At 44.8% G+C, this 15,492-nt stretch overlaps 1 protein-coding gene across 1 annotated transcript; it reads right to left on the bottom strand.

Annotated features, from left to right (window-relative positions):
* Positions 1-4,591: 4,591 nt before the first annotated feature.
* On the bottom strand, positions 4,592-6,756 carry LOC109575773 (duodenase-1). Its single transcript, XM_019984054.2, has 5 exons — positions 6,612-6,756; positions 6,270-6,417; positions 5,643-5,778; positions 5,195-5,452; positions 4,592-4,863 (listed from the first exon to the last, which is right to left on the bottom strand). Exons 1-5 carry the CDS (start codon positions 6,661-6,663, stop codon positions 4,702-4,704), a joined length of 756 nt encoding a protein of 251 aa, XP_019839613.2. The 5' UTR covers positions 6,664-6,756; the 3' UTR covers positions 4,592-4,701.
* Between the last annotated feature and the right edge of the window lie 8,736 nt (positions 6,757-15,492).

The following is a 15,492-nucleotide window of genomic DNA, read 5'->3' as shown; positions in this document are numbered from 1 at the left end:
TAAAAAATAGGAGTGGAAACGAGGGTCTTCATTCTGATAAATGATCCCTGCAAAAATCCCACACCAATCAATATACTTACTGATGAAATGTTCTGTGTTTTTCATTCAAGAGGAAAACAATACAAGGTCACACAGATAGCCATGATCACCATTTCTCTTCAGTAATATACTAGAGATTTTAGTCACTACAGTTAAGCAGGCAGTAGAAGTAAAGGGTATAGACAGGGAAAGAGGAAGTAAAACTGTGAATATTCAAGATATAATACACAACAAGAATAGCCAGGAACCTGCAGATCAATTATTATAATTAGTAACTGTCAAATTTTCTGGGCACAAAATCAACTCAAACATTAATCATCTCTCTATACAATAATAGTTAGAAAATGAAATTTGAAAAAAAAAACATTAAAATCATGGGAATGGCCAAATAATTAAGTATAAATCATAAAGATATTCCACATTCGTGTTTGGAAGAGAAAATACTTTTAAGGTATTCATTCTCCAAAAAGTGATCTACAGATTCATTGCACTCAGGAATTATTTCACAGAACTTTATTGGTTCTAAATAGATGTGGAAAACCAGTAGCCAACATTGGAGAAGACAGGCTTAAAGAATGAGAATAAGATGGGAGCTCTTGCTTTAGCAAATGAAGTCATAGTAATGAAGATAGTGTGATACTGATGGCACCATAGAGACATAGATGACAAGATAGAGACCCCGCACACACAGAGACATTCTACACAAATATAGAACACTTGGTTTATGATGGAGTTTTATGGCAGAGAGTGGTGAGAAACTTTTTTTTTTTTCCTCCTAAATAAGTGGTGCTCAGGAAAATAAATGTCTCTAGGTGTCTTTAAGGACACATCTCTCTACATGGAAAAAGCACTTGACCCTGCTGCACCCTCTCCTGCTTCTTGATGCTGTGGGCCCCCAGGGTGATGCTGATTGAGCTGCACAGAGAACAGAATACAGGTATGAGGAGCGTGGAGTCACAGGAGATACAGCCCAGGAGCTGTGACGGGCCGGTGACTGCAGGGCAGGGCCGCAGCTGAGGGGAAATTGAGGTGACAGACAGCCCTGGGGGGGGTGACACTGTGTCTTGTGCTTTTCAATGACATGAGTGCAGGGCTTCTGGGAGCTTTCTCAGGAATATTGTGAAATTCATGTGAGTTTGCATGAGGAACTTATAGAGGTGAGTTTTCTAAAATCCTCATGTCCGAGGGCATAACGCATCCCAGGATCTCAGAAAATGTTCTTTGGCTGCACAAGTGGCCTCCCATTAGCTTTTGGCTGAGGTTGTTGGGGATAGTACTGCTGGGATTTCAGGTCACAGGGGTGGGTGGAGGGCACTGCCACAGACAGTGGAGTAACTAAAGGCCTGAGAGGCAGGGGAGGTGGGACAGAAAATGAGCTGCTTGGGGCCTGGGAAAGAGCCAAGACACATAGAGAGCTTTGGGCGCTGTCATCTAGCACCTTCGATCAATGTCACACCTGGTTCCTATCCTGGACAAGAGTGAGGGGTGGAAGGCACTGGTTCATAAGCCGGCTCCACTGACAACTCCAGTACTGTGGTTGGTTTGTCTGAGTTGTCTTTTCCTGGCTGGTGTGAGGGATTTTACTTACTTGTGTTTTGTAGCTTCACATCCTCTACCAAATGCACAACCCATTCCTCTGGTGGTGAGAGAGAGTCTGAGACCCATGAAAGATCTTAGTGAAAATCTTCCTGATTGCCTGCCACCTCTCCTTGCTGAGTGTCTATGTGGCATCAAACTTGTGTTCTTGGTTGGGATGGGACCTGGTTCAGAAATTAGAGCTGCGCAGAAGGGTCAGGACTGCGGGAGGCTTAATGAGATGGGCTACACCCTCAGGAATGGGCGGTCACTCACCAGTCCCAGCCCAGGAGGCAGAAAAAAGGCCATCAGGAGTAGGAGTGGCAGCATCTTCCCAAAGGTCTGTCCATGTCACAGATGCTGGGGTTTCTTCCTTCCAGACACAAAGCACAGGGGAAGGAAGGAAGGAAGGGAGGCTCAGTGTCCCCACAGACATCCCAGAGGTGTGCTCTCCCCTAGCTGGGTGTCAGCATGCCACAGATGACCACCTTCTCTGCCCTGGATTGGGAGAGAAGGACACCGTCACCACACTCGCACACAAAGACTCACCAGAAGGAATAAGAAAGTGAAGCCTGTGGTGCAGCCCGTGTTATCTAGTCCAACCTTGTACTACTTGCCAAGCAACAGTCCAATAAATCGCGAGATGAGTTGTTGAAACAAGGAACAGCAACTTTATTCAGAAAGTTAGCAGACCAAGAAGATGGTGGACTCATGATTCAAAGAACCACCTAACCTGAGTTAGAATTCAGGCTACTTTTATACTAGAAGGGAACGGAGTAAAGTCAAACATTTCCTGGTTCCACTAGCCTCAGGACGGTTGTGTTAATTTCTTCTGTCCTGCAGTCTTTCATCAGTGGACTTGTTTCCTGTGAGCTAAACAAAAGTATTTTAGCTTAAAGCTCATTACTTGAGAGCCAGCGTTCCCAGAGATGTGTCATCATGTATAATTAATGTTATAGGCGATATACCATTAGTGATTAACAGAATACCAAAGTTCTTCCCCATCACACCAAGAGGAGCTGGATCCCCAAGAGCCCCTCAGTAATTGAATCTTCATTTCTCCACTCTTGATACTTTTATGATTCTGATAATATCATGAATAATTACACAATAGGGGAGGTTCAGGGATATGAGAGATTCAGCTCCTGCCCCTGTGAAGCTGGCAGGACGCAGAGGTAGAGCTAGGATAGGTGGGTAGAGAGCAAGCCGGTGAGCACTATGATGAGGGGTCTGCTTGTTGCCAAGTGTGAGGAAGTGGCTGAACTTGGTTTGGGATCAGATAGACCTGAACTCACCAGAGTGAACCAAACAGCAACCCCATTTCCTCTCTTGCCAGGGTTCCAGCCTCACATTTTTGTTGTGCTTACAATCAGCTCTTCAAATGTAAATATTCTGTGACAGAAATTTTCTTATCCCACAATATTGAACAAAAGTCTTGGACTTGATACTCATTGGACCAAAACCAACCATCACCGGGTCCTTCAGCATTCAGTGACCTGACTGGCTTGCCTGTGCTGAGGTATCCAGCATCCCTTGAGCTGAGTTGGCGGCTGTCCCATCCAAGTCAGGGTTCCTGTGAGGGGAAGGGCCTTCCTCTCCAAAAATGCTGGTTACTGGTGTGAGGTGATGAGATAAGTCATGGTGATCACCCTAATAATTACTCTCCACTAATATTCCCTGTCCAGAGACAAGAGAACCACATCTCTGATGTCTCTGGGCCAGGCCATCCTGAACATGTGCAGATGATTCCAACACTGTCACCAGTATGAGACAGAAGAAAGAGGAATGGAAAAGATCGCCTGAGTTCTAAACAAGCCAAGTCCCAGTGAGTTGTAGCAAGAGCATCTTATGAATAAACAGAGCGGAAGGACACAAGTTTAATCATTGATGATGATGATCTGCGGATGGTGAAATTGTAGGCAATTTTAAATTTCTTATTTATATGTCCTGTATTTAGCTATCTTTATATGATTATATGTGTTGTTTTTACATGCAAAATACATTTTGCCATGATGGAAGTTCATTCACCATGCAAATGTCCAGCAAATCACTTCTGTTTACCCCAGCCTTCTCTAAGCTGCATGTTTTAAAAATGAGATTACTTTCCTGAATAGATTCTTACATGAAAATTCAGAGATTATTAAAAGATAGAACAGAAAAAATTATTCAGTAAGCTACTGGGTATGGAACACCTTTGAAATATTAGGATACCTTGCATCTAAAAATTTTTGTTACTATGACTTTCCTTTAGAGAAACATACATACATGTCGGAATGATGGAGATGGGAGAGGCTAGCTCAGCCCAAGGTGGAGGAGCTCCTTGAAGGTCACTTGAGGCTGAAGGAGGATGTGCCCTCAGGACACCAGAGGCTGCACAGGGCCCTGGGCCCAGGACTCCAAGACAGGGCTGTGACATGCACTCAAGCTGGGCCTAGGAATACTGAAGGCCTCCTGGAATTTTCTCAGGCTTCTGACCTCTGTCTCCTCTGATGCAGGGATGGAACACTCATGGGGTGAGCCACACCTTTGTAAACCTCCCCCATTTCTGTTAGGGTGGACAAGTGCCCCCCTCGACCCCAGAGTTTCTCAGGTGGTCCCCTTTCCAAATCTGGATTCTCTTCTGTTGCCCCCTGGACACTGGGATGTGGGGGAGGGAAGTAGGTGTTGACGAGGAGGAGGGCATATGGATGAGACACAAGGGTCGTGGACCAGGGGGTCCTGTGTTCCTGAGGAGGGGTCTCCCTTCTCTGATGGAGCTCACGGGCATCCTGAGGGGGAGCTGGCACTGGGGACGTGTGACGGAGGGAGCTGGCTGTAGGTACAGCAGAAGACTTTATTCTAGAGAATGGAAGGGAGGGGTGAGAGGAGCAGTGTATGTGCTGGAGGGGGAAGCTGCTAACAGATCAGAAATGTGAACAGAGGTTTCCCTGACAGAGAAGGTACCTAACGAATTTGTGAATAACGGAGCAATCAGTGATTTCTTTTCAAGAGATGAATGTTTATTAAGTTCCAGGCAACCTTCCTTCACACACTTTGATCAATGCTTCCAATCCCAGGGAAGATGGAGGGGTCCACCCTGAGCACACATCACACTGATCCCTGGCGTTTGTACCGTCTCATTGTTGAATGGATCCAGGACAGAAAGCTGGAGATTCTGGTGTAGACATCTGGAGTTGTCCCATCATTTCTTCCATAGGACACAATGCCCTGGGCCACACCATTACACACAAGCGGGCCCCCAGAGTCACCCTGTGGGTAGAGAGAGCAAGGGCTGAGCTCACCTTCTTCAGGTCTGGTCTCCCTGCCACCCTGGCGTGGGTGGGCTCAGTTAGCGGTCCTGGCTGATATCAGGGCCTTGTTGGTCCTGAGGTTTCATCCTGGCATAATCCTGCTGCTCCTCCTGCAGGAAACCTCCACCCATTTGTGACTGTGGGGCAGTGCTCACGCCCCAGGGACACAGGACAGTGTCCAGATAGGAGGACAGGCTGGGGACACAGGGGCGGGCTTTGTTCCCACAGCCACCCATCGTCCCAGCTCAGTTGGGCCCAGGGTTTTGCACAGATAACACTGGGGATCTCACCGAGAAAGAATTCTTCCTCTTGCTTGGATCTCCAGCACATATCTGTGTGAAGGGGATGTAGTTTTTGAAGCGAGCGATACATTTCTCCTCACTTTGGACTTCAAGATCTACCTCCTGTAGTTTGTCTGTAGAGGGCATATTTACCCCCAGTCGCCCCCAGCCGGCCACACTGCACATCATCCCTGGCTTCACCTCCGCCAAGCTCCTGGGCAGATTGATGGGGCTCACTTTATCCGTAATGTCAGCCTTCCTAGTCAGCTGAAGGTAGAGGAAAAGCATTGTCACCTATTGTTGGCCCACAGAGGCTGCAGGACAGTCATGGGGTTGCCTTCTTCTCAGCATTGGGACCACGGAGGGGTTGTACAGGAGGAGGGTCAGGAATGGGTTCATGGGGGATGCAGAACCCTGGATGGAAGTGTCCCAGAGTCAGTGCAGCCTCGTGTCCCACCTTCAGTAACATGATGTCGTTGGCCCAAGTCTCATCATTATAGTCTGGGTGGGGGATGGGTCTTCTCACTGGGATGACCTGCTGGGTCCTCTCTCGTTCCATGATGTTATGGGCCCCCAGGGTGACATTGATTGAGCTGCACAGAGAGCAGAAACAGAGGCGGCGTCACAGGAGAACCGGTCCAGGAGCCAGGAGGAAAGAGCACAGCTTGGGACAGGGCCAAACTTGGGGCGGGGCAGGGGGAGGGTGTGGTGAAATTCTAGGCGGTGGGCCCTGGGGCTGAGCATCTCTAAACTGTCTGCTCCCTGGCAGCCTGGGCATGGTGGCAGTTCCTGTAGTCCACAGAGGGTGTTCAGTCCTGCTCGAGCTTGACTGTCTCTAAGGAAAACATGAATTTCTCACATTTGCACTGTGGGCTCCAGGCCACAACCTTGGCTTCCTTATGTTCCAGGTTTGATCAGTCCCTTCTCTCTATGCACGACTGGCATTGACCTGTCCCTCTCTCCCCAGTGCTCACCTGTCCTCTGAATAGCTTCCTATGTTACCTGGTGGCACAGGTCTGCAGCTCCTAAGAGGGTTCCCTGGGAGGGCTCCACAGAGGGGTGGGGGCCCGGCACTGCTCCTCACCTTCCCAGGCAGTGAGCTGCTGTCAGCACAAAGTCCTCACGCACAAGGAAACCCCCACATATGTGAGATTTCCCTGAAGTCTTGAACAGAAGAAACGCCATGTAGGGACGGGAGTGTGGCTTGGCCTCGTGACCCCCGATGATTTTCCCTGAAAGAAAGATTCCAGCCTGCCCGCTGTGCTCATGGAGCCAAAGTTTGAACAGAGGAGATGGGATCAAGGTTTCCCTGAGTTCAGAAATTTTCTTAGATGGACCAGGCCCAGGCTGTGCATGAGTGTAGCGTCTGGGCAGGACTGTTCATGTGGGGTGGGACTGGACCTCTGAGGGTGGGATCGTCACTCACCTGCCTCCCCAGTAGGGGACAGAAGGGCCACCAGGAGCAGGAGCAGGACCATCTCTCCAGGAAGACTGCCCAGATCTGAGCAGCTGCTGCTTCCTTCTGGTCTTTTAACCCTGAGTTGTCCCCTTCCATGCTCTGGCCTTTGTCACATGAGCCTTATCTGAAAGCCTCAAACCACTTCTCTGTAGTCAGAGTGGACTGTTTATTTGTATTTAATTAAAGCCTCTGGTAAGTTTTCATCCATTGGGTGGGGTGGGGGTCAAGGGGGTAGTTGCATTAGCCAGTCCTTAAGCCCTCAGGTGCCTGAGCCCCAGACACCTGGGCCTCATGATGATAGATCAAAGAAAGTCTTTGCGTGGTTCATATTAGATCACCAGGGTGATTGTGTATTGAGACCCCTTCTTCAGCAAGAATGTGAGAAATATTGGAGATGAGATTCCTTGCTTCATGTAGAGGAGATAAACCATCATGATCAGACTATAAAGGCAAAATCCACAGTGTGGAATAGACATAATGGTGTGAAAGTGATGCTGAAGAGGGCTTATTCCACTTACTAAAGGACTCAGTGGTTTAAAACAACAGCAACATTGCTTTACCCATCTCCATTTTGGTCTGGGTACAGTGCGGATGGCATCCCTCTACTCACCTTGGTATCAGGGCTGCTCGAAGCCTGGAGGCTGACCCACTTGAAGGACTGCTCACACATGCCCAGTGGTTGGTGCTGGCTATGCACTCGGCACGTTGGTTTTTCTCCATAAGAGCCCCTCAAGTTGTCTCACTTCATGGGATTCTTTGGCTCCCTCATAACACAGTGGTTGGTTTCCCCAGAGTGAGCATTTCCTAAAAAGTAAGCCATCTAGAAGCTGTGTTTTTTTCGTTACCTAGATTTTGATGTCATATGGCACCTATTCTACCATACTCCACTGCTTAACGCAATCAAGAGCTCCCCTCACCCAGATTAGGAAAGGAGGGCCCTAGACCCCCTTTGTTGCAGTCATGTAAGAAGAGCCTGTGGGATGAAGATATGCAGCGGCAGTCACGTCCCCATCATGAAAATGGGGGAAGTCATGGAATCAAAACAATTGTTGTTTCAAAACATCTTGATCCCAAGCCTCTTAAAAAGCAACAACACCTTAGTTAAAGAAACAAAGCCCATGGTCAACAGTGATTCTGGCAAGTGAGTCACAGTGAACTAAGCGGTGTCCTCATCCCACATGGGCTTGGACACCCTGCACTGGATGACCTGGATGAGATATCAGAACGCAAGTGACGTGAGGAATGCTGCCTTCCATAGGGAAGGGCGTGGCAACCCACTCCAGTATTCTTGCCTGGAGAATTCCATGGACAGGGAAGCCTGGCAGGCTACAGTCCATGGGGTCACAAAGAGTCAGACATGACTGAGCGACTTTTAGTACTACTACCACGTAGGGAGTGAACATCCAACGGCTGTGAGGAGGCTGCCTACACAAGGGTTGACCACTGGTAGTAAAGGAGCTCAAGGAGGATTCAGGGACTCCAACAGAAAGGGCAGTCTGGTGGGATGTGTCAGAGCAGGACAAATAGGGTGAGGCGGGCATGGCTTTGAAGCGGCTGCCTGATGTGGATCGCCAGAGCCTGGGTGGGGAGAGCAGGAGATGCACTTGGAGAAGAAGAGTAAGAGATCTGTTTTATAAATCTCTGTGGGGACTAATCAAATAATTAAACATATTAAGGCAACTGACTCAGTTTCTTACTGTCTGAAGATTAGATGGTATTGGTGGCATCAATGATAATTTCCTGGATTTGATGGTTGAATTGTAGTCACATAAGCGTTTCCTTGTTTGTAGAAATTGCCCTCTAAAGTTTTTGAGAACTGATGGAACACCATGTCAGTAACTTTACTCTCAAATGGTTCAGGAAAATAAAAGTTTTTTGTATTATAATTGCTACTTTTCCATAAGCCTGAGATTATTTCAAAAGTAAAAGGAGATCCATAGCCTTCACATATATGAACAACAACCAGTTTGAAGATACATTTGAAAAGATAATCTGTCACAGCAGCAACAAAAAAATATAAAGAGCTTGCGAAAAACATAAGCAGAATTGTGAAACACTATTTGAGCAAAATGTTAAAGGATTCTTGAAAAATATAAAAACAGACTTTAGAAATAGAAAGATAGTCTTAGTTCTCTGATAGGGTAGAACCACACCAAAAAGGCACTGATTCTCCCAAAGTTAATATAAAAATGTAATTCCAATTAAAAGAAATTTTTTTTCTCCTAGTGTTAGGAAGTTCTAGCTAATGTCTAAAATTTATTTGGAAAATAACATGAAGGAATAACTAGTCAGATATTAAAAAACATCCCATAAGATGTATTTTCTGAAAACAGTGTGTTGCCCACTCATGATCAGACAGACAGACCAAAGAAAACGAATAGAAAATCCAGAAACATTCCCAAGCACATATGAAAATGTAGTTTACACTGAGGTGACATTTAATCAATGATATTGGAGCAATAAGTTAGTCACACATCACATAAACCACTTGAGTAAGTGCAAAATATGAGACACAAATGTATGAAATAAAACCATAGTAAGAAATAAATGTGGACAAATCCCTTCATAAAATTAGAGGTCTTCTAGCAATGACTCTAAATTCAGAAACATTAAAGGAGAGATTGGTAAATAAATTGTGATATATAAAATACAGTTTTTTAAAGTTTATATCTCAAAAATCAAGCATAAGCAAAACCCAAATACAGACAATAACTCAGAAAGAAATTATTGCAACATATATCACAAACAGTTGATCTATATAAAAACAAAGAGTTAGAAAAATCTAAAGAAGAATCAAGCAGAACTGAAGAATACAATAACTGAAATTTAAAATACACTAGAAGGAATCAATAGTAGATTAGATGATACAGTGGAGTGGATCAGCAAAATAGAAGAGAGAGCAGCAGAAATCACTCAACCTGAACAAAAAAAAAGAGAGAGAAAGTTTTTAATGAGGACACTTTAAGAGAACTCTGAGATAATATCAAGGATACTGATATTCACAGGCTAGGAGTCCCAGAAGGAAAAGAGAGAAGAAAAGGGTTAGAGACCATACTTGAAGACATAATAGCTGAAAACTTCCCTAACATAGGAAAAGAAAGAAATATCCAGGGCCAGGAAACACAGACAGTCCCAAACAGGATAAACACAAAGATGACCACACTGAGACACTGTAATTGAAATGGCAAAAATTAAATATTAATTTTATATTAATATGAACATTAAAATCAGTAAAGGAAAAGCAAAAAGTTATGTATAGGGGAACTATCAGCTACCAGCAGACTTTTCAACAAAAAATTTGCAAGCCAGAAGGGAGTGCATGATATATTTCCAGTGATGAAAGGAAAAAAAATCTTATAACCAAGAGTACTCCACTGGGCAGGCTATATTTGAAGGAGAAAGCTAAAGTTTTACAACAAGCAAAAGCTAGGAGTTCAGCAACACAAAGACAGCCTTATAAGAAAAGTTATATGGTCTTCCCTAAACGAAAAAGAAAAGACTACAACTAGAAGTATGAAAATTATCAGAGAAAAAGTCTCATTGGTAAGGAAAAATGAAGGTATATTTGTCTGGGAGAGAGTGAAGGACAGGGAAGCCTGGCATGCTGCAGTCCATGAGGTCGCAGAGTTGGACATGACTGAGCAACTGAACAGCAACAACCTTCAGGGTAGCTATCAACACTTATAAAGCTAGTAAGAAAGTTAAAAGATGAAAATAGTAAAATCATCTATATCCACAATAGGTAGTTAAGGAATACTTGAAATAAAAAGCCATAAAATACAATGTCAAAAAAATGAACAATGAGAGGGATAAAAATGCAGAGTCATAAGGGTGTGTTAAACTTAAGAGGCCAACAATTGAAAATAATTACAGTTATAGAATACTGATGTATATATATTCATATATATATATATAAGCCTGATGGTAATCACGCACCAAAAATCTATGCTAGATACACACACAGAAAAAAGAGAAAAGAATCCAAATGTAACACTAAGGATAGTCATCAAATCACAAGGGAAGAGAGCAAAAGAAGAAACAAAAAAAGAAGCACAAAAACAACTGAAAAACAATGAACAAAATGGCAAAAAGTACACACCTATCAATAACTACTTGAAATATAAATGGGCTAAATGAGCCAATTAAAAGACATGGAGTACCTAAATGGATACAGAGACAAGAGTCATACACATGCTGCCTACAAGAGACTCACTTCAGATCTAAAGATAACACACAGACTGAAAATGAGGGGATAGAAAAAGTACTCCAAGGAAATGGAAACAAAGTTAAAGCCAGGGTAGCAATACTTGCATAAGACAAAATAGTTTTAAAACAAAGACTGTGACAAGAGACAAATAAGGACATTCCATAATGATCAAGGGATCAATTCACGTAGAAGATGTATCAATTTTAGATATATACACAACCAACATAGGAGCACCTAAAAACATAAATATTAACAAGCATAAAGGGAGAAATTGACGGTAATGCAGTAAAAATATGGGACTTTAACACCCTAATTACTTCAATGGACAGATCATTCAGATAAAAAATAAATAAGAAAACAAAGGCCTAAATAACACATTAGACCAGATGGATACACACACACACACACACACATATATCTCTTTCTCCAGGAAATTTGAAAGGGTTCTTGACCAAGGATACTGGGAGGTCATTACAAGGACAGGAATTTTCTCATCTGAGAAGCATACAGAGGAATCTTATCTCAAGTATCTCAGCTAGTGGGATTCTTTATCTGATGTGGTGACTCAACACTTTATTCTTGAAGGATTTTAGTGGTCTTAAGTTTATTGGCTAAAGTAGCCTTTCACTGACCATCACTGATAGGAATGGAAATACCAAGTTACCAAGATGTAACACAGGGAATCTCATCTTCCCTTGGAAGTTAGGATCACCCACCTAACTTGCTTAGTAAGTTTATCTGTCTGTCGATTGCTTTCCTACAAATTAAGGCCTCTAAAAATCAGAAGAGTCCAAGGTCATAGAGATAGAAGTAAACTTCTGAGACTGAGTTAATAGGTTTAATAGTAGGAATGAGAGCCACTCTTATGGTCACTTCTTTGTCTCTAGAACCATATATTCTAGCTAGGAGAGAAACACCACCCTATACTCACTGCTGGCTTAAAGCATATACCACATCCTGAAAGACAGCATCCCAATCTTGAAGGTGGTTGTCTTTCCACTATCTACATTACCAAGTCTTACACAATTCTCAGGCCAGCTGTTTCTGGGTGATATGGGACATTAACTCATGGCTTCAACGTTCTTTCACAGTAAAACATTCGTTGGCTGAAAGTCATGTTCTGTGGGATACAGAGACAGAAAATAAACCCTGCAAGACCACTGTGGTACCAGCAGCAGCATGGTCATGGGCAGGGAAGGCAGAGCCATTCCTGTCCCAAAGCACATTCCCAAAACAGACTAGCAAGGTCTTGACCTTTCAGGTCCATCATCCCCAGAGCTGGCCTGGTGGTTCTCTCCCCAGGTATATTGGGAACTGAATCTTCTTGTGGGTCTGGGGGGAGAGGCCTTGGTCAGTAGAGGCATTTCACTGGAGGTCATTACAGATATTTTTAAAATTGTATTCATTTATTTATTTATGAACTGTGAACTTCCTGATGTTCAAGTTGGTTTTAGAAAAGGCAGAGGAACCAGAGATCAAATTGCCAACATCCGCTGGATCATGGAAAAAGCAAGAGAGTTCCAGAAAAGCATCTATTTCTGCTTTATTGACTATGCCAAAGCCTTTGACTATGTGGATCACAATAAACTGTGGAAAATTCTGAAAGAGATGGGAATACCAGACCACCTGATCTGCCTTTTGAGAAATTTGTATGCAGGTCAGGAAGCAACAGTTAGAACTGGACATGGAACAACAGACTGGTTCCAAATAAGAAAAGAAGTACGTCAAGGCTGTATATTGTCACCCTGCTTATTTAACTTCTATGCAGAGTACATCATGAGAAACGCTGGACTGGAAGAAACACAGACTGGAATCAAGATTGCCGGGAGAAATATCAATAACCTCAGATATGCAGATGACACCACCCTTATGGAAGAAAGTGAAGAGGAACTCAAAAGCCTCTTGATGAAAGTGAAAGTGGAGAGTGAAAAAGTTGGCTTAAAGCTCAACATTCAGAAAACGAAGATCATGGCATCCGGTCCCATCACTTCATGGCAAATAGATGGGGAAACAGTGTCAGACTTTATTTTTGGGGGCTCCAAAATCATTGCAGATGGTGACTGCAGCCATGAAATTAAAAGACGCTTACTCCTTGGAAGGAAAGTTATGACCAACCTAGACAGCATATTCAAAAGAAGAGACATTACTTTGCCAACAAAAGTCTGTCTAGTCAAGGCTATGGTTTTTCCTGTGGTCATGTATGGATGTGAGAGTTGGACTGTGAAGAAGGCTGAGTGCTGAAGAATTGATGTTTTTGAACTGTGGTGTTGGAGAAGACTCTTGAGAGTCCCCTGGACTGCAAGGAGATCCAACCAGTCCATTCTGAAGGAGATCAGCCCTGGGATTTCTTTGGAAGCAATGATGCTAAAGCTGAAACTCCAATACTTTGGCCACCTCATGCGAAGAGTTGACTCATTGGAAAAGACTCTGATGCTGGGAGGGATTGGGGGCAAGAGGAGAAGGGGACGACAGAGGATGATATGGCTGGATGGCATAACTGACTCGATAGACGTGAGTCTGAGTGAACTCCGGGAGTTGGTGATGGACAGGGAGGCGTGGCATGCTGGGATTCATGGGGTTGCAAAGAGTCGGACACAACTGAGCAACTGATCTGATCTGATTTATTTATTTCTGGCTGTGCAGGGTCTTCATTGCTCTGTGTGGGCTTTCTCTAGTTGTGGCTATCCTTCGTTCAGGTGTGCAGGCCTCTCGTTGTGGTGGCTACGCTTGCTGCAGAGCATAGACTCTAGGCACACAGGCTTCAGTAGTTACAGCACTCGGGCTCAGTAGTTGTTCTGCAGAGGCTTACTTGTTCTGAATCACGTGGAATCTTCCCAGATGAAGGATCGAACTCATGCTCTCTGCATTAGCAGGCAGATTCTTATCCACTGAGCCACCAGGGAAGTCCAGGGATATTTTATTTTATTTTGTTTCTTATTTCCATTGCAAAGATCTTTAAACAAGTTAAGGACTGTTTCCTCAAAAGTGGGGGATGGAGGACATTTCCACAGACCAGAAGATTTGAAGAAATCAGCATGTTTTAGGTGCTTACCCACCTTCATCTGATTGTGCCCATGAGTAGACAGAACAGCTCACCAAGAAGCTGTCTGAGTACTTGTCAGAGATCGGCTGCCATGGGAACCCAGGGACTCACTGTGTGTGGAGGGAGGTATCTGAGCAGAGGCTCCTGTCTTGTCCAGGGATGGCAGGAAGACATCAGTGGGCAGGGTTAGAAAACATGGAAGTCCTCTTGCTGGCCTGACTCTCAGGGGGCCTGGCTGAGCCCAGGCTCTGTCCTAACTCTGTGGGGCCTCCAAGCTCTCACTGTCCCTCCTGGAACTGTCCTCCTCATCTCTCGAAGGAGGACAAGTCTGCAACAAATATTCTTACACTTTTTCAAACCACAGAACCATTTCCTCAAAGTAAACGTTATACTTGAGCTGAATATATAAGTGGTTGGGCACCTTTTTAAACACTATGTTTTTGTTTCTTTGTTTTCTTTTTGTGTAATTTTCAATCAACGAGCTGGGTCCTAGTACGTCTGGGGATTTTTTCAGCTCTAAATCAGAAGCTGTGTCTTTAAAGCAGAAGAGAAGAACTGCTCTTCCTTTGTACACGTGCCCCAGGTCACTAGGAGACTGTGTTGCTGTGTGATTTGTGCACAACCAGAGGAGAAAGGGCCTGCCTTTAGGGTAACTGTATCCCAAAGTATTGACACATGCCTCAGAGAAGCACAGTGCTGTGTGTAGGGCGGCACCAGCCAAGCGCTGGAACTCAGGCTCAGCTCCCAGGCAGCTCAGCACAACAGTCAAGACCCTGGAGGGCTGGCAGATGGAAGTGTCTGGTGAGGGGAGACCAGCACAGGGAGATCCTTGCCCAGCAAAAATCACATACTCTCCAAACCAAGGATGAAAAGCCTAGGTCGTCTTGGACCCTATGGAGCAGCAGTAACCGTGACGGCCTAAGAGCAGAGGCATTTCTCCATTTGTCCAGACCACATGGGCCTCCCTGACTGCAGTTTGGTTTGCACAGGCAGGAGCTTGCAGCCATGACAGGGAGCCTGTTTCTGGTCCATCCAATGGATGAGTGTTTAGAATCAGATTCTAACTGCCTTTCAAATGGGTGTTCCTACCATTTGAGCGTGTGCAGTGACATTTCTACCTGCTGTCTTAACAGTGGGCTTCCTTGGTAGCTCAGCTGGTAAAGAATCCACCTGCAATGTGGTGAGACTTGGGTTCGATCCCTGGGTTGGGAAGATCCCCTGGAGAAGGGAAAGCTACCCACTCCAATATTCTTGCCTAGAGAATTCCATGGACAGAGGAGCCTGGCAGGCTACAGTTTATGGGTTCACAAAGAGTCGGACACGACTGAGCGACTGAGCGACTAAGCACAGCACATCAAGAGTAAAAAAATAAGGTTGCCCTGTTCCTTCTCTTCCCTCCCTGCTGCCCCCTCCCACAGGGGGCAAGTATGCTCCAGTGAGCAGAGCAGAGATTTGTTTCATGTCTAGAAACAAAATGACTGATGTTCCAGAGTTACATGTAATAATACTCCTACTCAGTCTGGATGAGAACGAGGGGCTTCTCAGGAGACCCAGCCCTGCTCTGGGCCGGCTCCCCTGGCTGTGGGGGTTAAAGGTCA

The sequence above is a fragment of the Bos indicus genome, chromosome 21 (genome assembly GCF_029378745.1).
Source record: "Bos indicus isolate NIAB-ARS_2022 breed Sahiwal x Tharparkar chromosome 21, NIAB-ARS_B.indTharparkar_mat_pri_1.0, whole genome shotgun sequence".
NCBI classification, from domain to species: domain Eukaryota; kingdom Metazoa; phylum Chordata; class Mammalia; order Artiodactyla; family Bovidae; genus Bos; species Bos indicus.
The sequence above is the reverse complement of the archived record's forward strand: the minus strand, read 5'-3'. Positions and strand labels throughout refer to the sequence as shown.